The following is a 9,104-nucleotide window of genomic DNA, read 5'->3' as shown; positions in this document are numbered from 1 at the left end:
GGGTTTCTCTGTAGCTTTGGAGCCTGTCCTGGAACTAGCTCTGTAGACCAGGCTGGTCTCGAACTCACAGAGATCCGCCTGTCTCTGCCTCCCAAGTGCTGGGATTAAAGGCATGCGCCACCATCGCCTGGCTTTGTCAGGAAATTTTGCAACACATATTTTTATTGCTTTTTATACATGTACTCAATAATGAATAAATGAATTGCTCTAAAAAATTAATGAAAACTAGATTAAATCTCCAAACAGATAATTTTAAAACATTAAAAACCAAAGTGATAGGTCATTAATTTTCTAAGAACTGGGAAATGATGGAAGAAAGAAAGAACGCAATGATGGGGAGGATGGCTAGGTGGGTGGTGGGGGCACCACTCACCCAAGGGACAGGAGAAGACACAAATGTGATGGGCACCTTTAAATTGCCCCGGGCATAGCAGCTTCAGCTTTATACTTCTAAAACCTCAAGGCTGGCTCAGAAACTCTCCCCAGACAGTTAGTAAAGATTTTACTTAAATAATAACTATTTAAGTAAAAAGTATGCCATAGGGTCAGGCATGCCACTACCTGCCATTAATCCCAGCACTCAGGAGGCAGATGCTGGAGGATATCAGTGAGTTCAAGGCCAGCCTGGTCTACTTAGAGAGTTCCAGGACAGCCAGGGCTATGTAGACTCTGTCTCAAAACAAGCAAACCAAAACGCATGCCATAGTTATGAAGCAGCCATTAGAAGCCAGGTTTTAGGATAACAATAACCTAAGAAAATATTCATTCTATTATCCTTCTTTAAATGTTTGTGTGTACATCACGTGAGGAATCCAGAGAACAATGCTGGGTGTCATCCTCAGGAATGCCATCCACCTCCTTTGAGATGTGGTCTCTCACTGGCCTGGAGCTCACCGATTAGGCTAGACAAGCTGCCCAGGAAGCCCAGGAAGACTCCCGTTTCTGTCGTCCCAGTACTAGAGTTACAAGCATGAGATGCTATGCCTAGCTTTTTTCATATGGATGCTAGGGCTGAATTCAGGTCCTCATGCTCAGAGGCAGGCACTTTGCCAGCTGAGTACCTCCTGGCTCCCAGTATATTATTTGAAATCAAAAAGAATATAAGATTATACACCACCAATATTTTAAAATATTTTGCCAGAAATGGTGGTTCATGCCTTTAATCCTAACACTTGTGAAACAAAGTCAAATAGATCATTGTGAGTTTGAAGCCAGCCTGGTCTACGTAGTGAACTCTTAACAGGTCAGCCAGAGCTACATATTGGAACCTTGCATAAATAAATAAATACATACATACATTTTTATGGGTTATGTACATTATTGTACTATAGCATATATGCATATAATATCAATATACAATGCATTAAATAGGCTTCATGCAATAACATAGTAGTTATACATTATATAGTATAATATATGTTAAATATTTATGAAGTATGTTAAACATATTTTATATATTATATATTTATATTAATGCTTGTAAATAGTATGCACTTATTTAATTATTGAGGCAAGTTGGAATTTTGAGACAGGATTTCACTACATAGCTCAGACTGGTCTTGAACTCACAGTCCTCCTTCCTCAGTCTCCCAAGGACCAGGGTTGCAGGGCATGCCAGCAAGTCCAGCTTCAATGTGCATTTACATATGAACTGCTGGGAGGAATAGAAAAGAATGCAACTGCTATCTCTTTCTTAACGATTAAATTACAGATCATTTTCATGCTCCCTGTTTTGCTACTGGGATTATTTTGTTCTGTTTTGTTTTTTTGAAACAGGATTTTTCTGTGTAGCTCAGGCTGGACTGGAACTCACTCTGTAGACCAAGCTAGCCTCAAACTCAGAGAGCCAACTACCTCTGACTCTGGAGTGTTCAGATTAAAGTGGTGGCTCTGTTATTGTTTTGGGATGGGGTCAAACTATGTAACCCAGGCTGGATTTTAATCCAATACATCTCTGAGTACTGAGATACATGCATACACCACCACATCCATCTTCCAAAAGTATTTTTGGCTTAAGTCAATTTAAAAAAAAAAAAAGCAGTTGGAAGGCCTCACCTGGAATTACTAGAATCTAAGCTTTCATGCTGACTTCAGAGGGTGGTTCTCAAGTCTTTAAGAAAGTCCATCCTTAGGGAGGAATGGATATAACCTGTTCTCTGCCCTACCTCGGCCAGCCTGCACTAGCAGGGTACCCAGGCTAAGCATTCTCTAGTCACTTGGGCCAGGGCATCACAGTTCTCTGGAAACCACCCACATGACTGTGCGTCTCCCACAAGTGAGGCCTGATTAGTGAGTGTGCCATAACACCTATGAATCATCAGGAACCCGAACAATAAGCACACTCCCTGGAATGTACAGGCAATTAAACACAATGTAATTAAAGAGAATAACTATTAAATAAACGAAGTCTGTGACACCCCACAGCCACACGGCAGAATGAGGCCTTCTTGAAGCAATTTCCTGATTTGACAGCAGCATGCGTCACAAGGTCTATGTTGCTTAAAAGTTTATGATGCTTTCATACAGGTGGAAAACAGCTGGGGAGCTTGGCGGCCCGCACACAGCGTACCCAAGCGGGATAAGCTGTGCTCTGCTCACAGCTGGCCACTGGGAATAGCCACTTTCCCCACAGTCGCTTCAGACCGGTCAAGGCTGCTGTGTCCTTCACAACCTTCCCCTCTAGCCTGTGTTCCCACAAGCTTACTGTTTAGGTCCAACTGTCTAAGGCTTTGACTGAAAACAAAGAGGCTCCTCCCACTGAAACCTGCTGCCAGCTCACTGCCACTCCCACCTCCCTCTTTCACACTCTCAGGCATGGCAGAAGTGTCTGTCCCTGCCTTGGAGTATGTGAAGCTTCAGGTTAGCACTGAGCCAGGCGAGTACGCTGAAACCCACTTCCATGCGGGCACTGTTTTCACGGGAAAGCTCTCCACGTGAGTCGAGAAACACTGACCCCTTTCCCTTCCATACAGCTACCTGAGACAGTAAACAAGCCCGGCCCCAAAGCCAGTAAAGACGAGCCAGACAGAAGGTAGGAATGCTTACGGAGGTGGGGGAGCAGTGCCATCTCCAGCCCCTTGGCAAAGTGGGCGGTGGTGTCATAAAACTCCAGCAGTCTGGTGAGCTCCAGCTCGGGTCCCGCTCTCTCCACGCCTGCACTGAGGCACATGGGCAGGGAGGGCACCAAGGCCCCCAGGGTCTGAATCAGCAGTACCGTCACCACCTCGTGGGGGTTCTTGAAAACCTGCAGTGGGAGGGAGGCACGTGCATCAGTGCACAGGAGCCAGCTGTCTCCCGATGGCTCCAAGGCCCCTAGGACTGCTCAAGATGGGCCAGCAGGGAGTCCCGAGTTTCCCTCACCAGGAAAACCGGACAGAGACAGAATGGAAAGTGGCAGGAGTGCAATTTGGCCAGAAAAGCACGTCTATCAATGGCCCGCATGCCGACTTACTCAAGCTTCCCAAATGCCTGGTACAGCACTGAGACACTCATCAGTGAGGACTCAGGTGACAACGGAGAGACTGAAGGGAAGAAAGGACGAGCAGGGCAAACGCAGGAGAGAGCCACACTGACTAGAGCTGCAGGACGAGCAGGGCAAACGCAGGAGAGAGCCACACTGACTAGAGCTGCAGGACGAGCAGGGCAAACACAGGAGAGAGCCACACTGACTAGAGCTGGAGGCCATGCACAGCCCAGAACCTGGCCTCAAGTCGCTTCTCCTCTCTGCACACCTCTTGGGAAAATTTGAATAACGTACAAATTCCATTTAAAAAATACTCTCAACCTCCCTGTGCTGATTATTACCTTTTTACTATGACCTAGATAGGTGCAAACATGAACTCAGATATAAGAGTTAGTCTTAGAAAAGCTGAATGCCATGTGGTGGTGGCGCATGCCTTTAGCCCCAGCACTCAGGAGGCAGAGGCAGGTGATCAAGTTCGAGGCCAGCCTGGTCTACAAAGTGAGTTCCAAGGCAGCCAGAGCTGTTACACAGAAAAACAAAACAAAGGAAACAAACAAAAAAAGCCAAACACCAAAATAGATGCAAATGAAAACTATACAGCCAACAAAATTCAAACTATTCAATTTACAAGATGCAGCAAAAACAGATCAAGGAGGAGAATTCACAGCTATAAATGCATACAGTAAAGATCTCACATCAGTCACCTAAATGCATGCATTAAAGAACTAAGGGTAGGGATGCAGGTCGACGGGGCAGTTCTTGCCTATCAACCATGCATGGCTCCAGTCCCCAAAACCACAAAAAACTAGGTGTGGTGGCACCCGTCTGGAGTCACAGCACTTGGGAAGTAGAGGCAAGCAAATCAGAAGTTCAAAGTCATCCTTAGCTAACAGCAAAAACAAGGCCAGCCTGGGCTATATGAACTCTGCCTGAAAAAACAAGAACCTGAACTAGAAAAATAAGAACCTAAACTAAAAGTCAGAAAAAGATTACTGAGGTTTCAGATACATAGAATCAATGCCAGAAACTGTTTTTGGTTTTTTGCAAAGAGCTCTAAAATTGATAACCTGTACCTAAACTAAGGAAACAGGACAGAGTATTCGACTTGCTAAAATCAGATACGCAAGTAAGAACACTAGCACCAAGTCTATAACAGCAGAAACAGTCCTAAGGGAGGACGTGAACAACTACTTACCAGCAGCCTGAACATGTGGACATGGTACTAGCTGCAGTCTACCAAAACTGGCTCCAGAGGAAAAAGAAACTCCAAATAGACCTAAGGTTGGCCAGGATCATGAATCAGCTGTCAAAAATGCCCAGACAGCTGGTATGGTGCTCCATGCCTGCAATCCCAGTACAGGACTAGAGGCAGAAAGACCAAGAGATCAGCAATAGCCTAGAATACATGAGACCTTGTCTCAAAAACAAGGTCCAAATAAAGATCAAAACGGATGGCACTTCATCGGTGAACTCTATAAAACATACAAATAATCTATTCCAATCCTTCAGAGACACTGAAACATTGAAGGAGCATTTCCTAGTCTAAACTGTGTCTCCCTAAAATGCTATGCCTTAGCCACCAAATACCTTAAATATGACTCTATTTGGAGACAGCCTTTTGAAGAGGTAATGAAAATACGATGGTACCATATGGACATGCTCTCATTCTACGTGATGGTGTCCTCATGAGAAGACGTCAGGACAACCAGCACATTTGCAGGGAAACTCGGAGAGAAGACTCCAGCCCTGCGCCTAACTTGATCTCGAACTTCTAGCACACAGAATTTTGAGACTATTACTGCTGTTTAACTATCCAGTCAAGGAATGGAGAGATGGCTCTTCTAGAGGACTTGGGCTCAATTCCCAGAACTCACATGGATGCTCACAACCCTCTGTAACTCCAGTCCCAGAACATCCAGCATCCTCTTCTGGCTTCTGCAGGCACTATATGCATATGGGGCACATACACACATACATGCAGATAAAATTCTCACACACAAAAAATAAAAAAAAATCTCAAAAATGTAAACTATCCAGTGTAAGGGCTTTTGCTATAACATCAGCTAGCAGACTAACAGAACACTTCCTAGCTCGTTCTGTTCAGCCAGCATTATAGCAAGAACACCAAGACCATTTAACAGGGAAAGTGTCATCCCGATAACAAATGGTGCTCAGAAACTGTTTCCTCTTATGAGAAGAAAATGGGAGGGAGAGAAGAAAAAAAAGTAAAGAAAAGAAATCACTAGCCAGCTCAGAATGAATCAAAGACAACTAGCAACTGGTCATAAGGTCATACATATAACCCAAAATATGTTCATACTTTTTTCCTAGACACTCCAAGAATTTATATAACTTCAATGGACTTTTGTTTCATTTCATGAATCATATTCTATATTCTGCTGGAGTCTTAGAGGGAGAGAGGGGAGAACCCCACAAATCCAACAATTAATGAAATGGCTGGATGGGGATCCCACTCCACCTTGGATGTCCTGAGTGAGCCTTCCAACCATCTATTTTGCTAACCACTCTCCTTTGGAACATTAAAGCATCCCAGGACTACTGGCATGGCTCAGTGGGTGAAGGCACTCATCTTGAAAGCCTGATGACCTAATTTCAATCCCCAAGACCCACATAAAGGTGGAAGGAGAGAACTGACTCCAAGAAGCCGCCCTCTGACCTCAATACAAAAATAAATATTTTGAAGCATTACAAACTGAAATTCATTATTTCCAACTGACTTCTCAAGACTCAATGCTCTTACTGTCTCTGTTTTGGTCAATAATTTCCCCACTAACCAAGAATGAAATCTCTCTTTTGATTTTCCTTTCTTCCGGTTACTAACAGCTGCTACAGCACTCCTTGGAACAGATCCTAACGGCTGCTCATTCTTTTTTTAACATTTTTCTTTCCAGGCTGGTCTGAGACTCACTATGTAGCCCAGGTGTGAGTCTCCTGCCTCTGCCTCTCAATAAGCTGTCATGTCCAGCTCTTCTTGGCTGTTATCACCAGCTTGTACCACAGCTGGTATTTACCTTTCTCAGATCCCCAATCACCAAGTCACCACCCACATCCCTACTAAATTCATTAATTTTAGGTGTTACTTTAAAACTTTACTTAAGGAGCTGTGGAATTATCTTCCTTTGTAATGGGTCTAGTCAAGACCTGGGCACATTTTGAAAAACTGGTTTATCTGCCTTTTATTACTAAGCAGTTACTAGAATTTATATCTATTTCAAATATAAGCCCTTTATCAGCTCTTTTATAGACATCTTCCTCCAACCTGTGGCTTTAGGAGAGGTTCTGTATCAATGAAACATGATCTAACCATGCTTCTCTGCCTGTCTGTGTCATGGTTACTACATCCATGACTAAGAAATCAGTATCAATTCCAAAATCATACTTGAATTTTTGTTGTTCTGTGGCAAATGGCCAGAGAATCCTTCTGTCCAGTCACTCAAAGGAAAAAGAAAACTGAACAGAATGGACCCAGGATGTTCTAACTGAAGCATACTTTTACAAAATGCCAGTGGAGGTCCAGGAAATGTCTCTGTACACAGGTAACAAATAAGAGTCCACTGGACTAGAGCTGGACTAGAGCAGCTTCTTCTGCCTCCTCCCCTGTGCTCCAGTCATTTCTGTAAGAAGAAGAGCACAGCGGGGATAAGGCCTAAGAGACCAGACTGAGGAACGAGGGCTGCAGAGTTAGCCTCACCAACCTGTGGTGAGACCTTGTGACCTGCCCTTCACTGTGCACAAACACTCATTAGGATGGGCCCCAGAGCTCAAGGAGAAGCTAATAAGCTTCTAGACGGAACCACCAAGAATGCCTCTGCAGACGGGCAGTGGTTGCACAGGCCTTTAATCCCAGCACTCGGGAGGCAGAGACAGGACAGCCTGGTCTACAAAGCAAGTTCCAGGACAGCTAGGGCTGTTACGTAGAGAAACTCTATCTTAAAAACAAAACAACAAGCCGGGCGGTGGTGGCGCATGCCTGTAATCCCAGCACTTGGGAGGCAGAGACAGGCGGATCTCTGTGAGTTCGAGACCAGCCTGGTCTACCAAGGGAGTTCCAGGACAGGCTCCAAAGCTACAGAGAAACCCTGTCTCGAAAAACCAAAAAAAAAACAACAACAACAAAAAAAAAAAAGAATGCCTTTGCAACTTGCGGGCTAGTGACAGTGCTTTAGGGTAAGAAAAACAATACCCATAAGAGAAAAAAAAAATGATAAACTTGGCTTCCCCAAAATCAGAACTTCTAAGGGCTGAAGAGATGACTAAGCAGTTAACAGCACATGCTGCTCTTCCAGAGTTCAGTTCCCAGCATCATGCTAACTGCCTCTAACCCTAACTTTAAGAGATCTGACACCCTTTGACCTCCTCAGGAACCCACCCACATGAGGCACACCCAAACACACAAATAAAAATAAAATCAACAAAAAAGAATCACCTGCAAGATGGCTCAGTGGAGAAAGGCACCTACTGCCAAGCCTGACATCCCGAGTTCAATTCCTGAGACCCACCTGGGGAAGGAAGAACTGACCCCCACAAGCTGTACTCCAACCTTCACATGTGCACAATGGCATGTAGAAACATGCCCCCTGCCCCATAAATATATTGATTCATAAATAAATAAATGAAACTTCTGCTCAGAGCTGGGGATGCAGACCAGAGGCAGCACACTTGACTGACATGTGCAAACTCTGGGTTCATCCTCTGGCATTCCCAAAGCAAACAAAAACCCTCTGCTCACACTACAGACCGGAAGACAGTGTCTACAAAACATATTTGAGAAAGGACTTCTATCCAAAAAGACGAACTCCCTTTAGGAGTTTAGTGCAAAGGCAAATAACCCAATTTTTAAAAACAAGCAAGAGGCTTGAGTAGGCACGTCACAAAGGAATGCACACAAACAGCCAATAGCACACAAGTGGGTGTTCAATACCTTTAGTCATCATGGAAATGCAAATCAAAATCACAATGAGATGCTACTACACACCCACCAGAAGAGCTAAAATTAAACAGAATGACAACATCAGCATCAGCGCAGATGCACAGCAAGCAGGGCCCTCAAACACTGGTGTGAACGCAGAAAATATGACCACTTTGGAAAAGGTCTGGCAATTTCTCCTATACCAAAACATACCCTGCCCACAGAACTCACCAAGTCTACTCTCAGGTATTTACAGTTAAGTATAAAGACCCTTGTGGAGTGCTATTCAGAGTGGCTTTAACAACAGCCTTGACAGGATCAGATCAAGTGTCTACCAAAAAAGAGTGAGCCACATTTAATCCCAGCACTCAGGAGGCAGAGTCAGGGGGATCTCTGTGAGTTTGAGGCCAGCCTGATCTACAGAATGAGTTCTAGGATAGCCAGGGCTACACAGAGAAACCCTGTCTAGAAAAATAAAAAATAGCGGGGAGGAGTGAAGATATAGTTCCATTAACAGAGTGCTCGCACAAAGTCTGGGGTTCCATCCCCAGCAACACATAAAAAAGGCATGACAGGGGGCTGGAGAGATGGCTCAGGGGTGAAGAGCACTGACTACTCTTCCAAAGGTTCTGAGTTCAATTCCCAGCAACCACATGGTGGCTCACAACCATCTGTAATGGGGTGTGGTGCCCTCTGCTGGCCTGCAGGCAT

General features: G+C 44.5%; 1 protein-coding gene across 1 annotated transcript in view; it reads right to left on the bottom strand.

Annotated features, from left to right (window-relative positions):
* The window catches only part of Cog7 (component of oligomeric golgi complex 7), a 66,590-nt gene that overhangs the window by 35,969 nt on the left and 21,517 nt on the right, over positions 1-9,104 (bottom strand). The window contains exon 7 of the mRNA XM_005351135.3: positions 3,046-3,244. Coding sequence (XP_005351192.1) covers positions 3,046-3,244 — 199 coding nt within the window. The remainder of the gene's footprint in view (positions 1-3,045; positions 3,245-9,104) is intronic.

The sequence above is a fragment of the Microtus ochrogaster genome, chromosome 8, assembly GCF_000317375.1.
Source record: "Microtus ochrogaster isolate Prairie Vole_2 chromosome 8, MicOch1.0, whole genome shotgun sequence".
NCBI lineage: Eukaryota > Metazoa > Chordata > Mammalia > Rodentia > Cricetidae > Microtus > Microtus ochrogaster.
The sequence above is the reverse complement of the archived record's forward strand: the minus strand, read 5'-3'. Positions and strand labels throughout refer to the sequence as shown.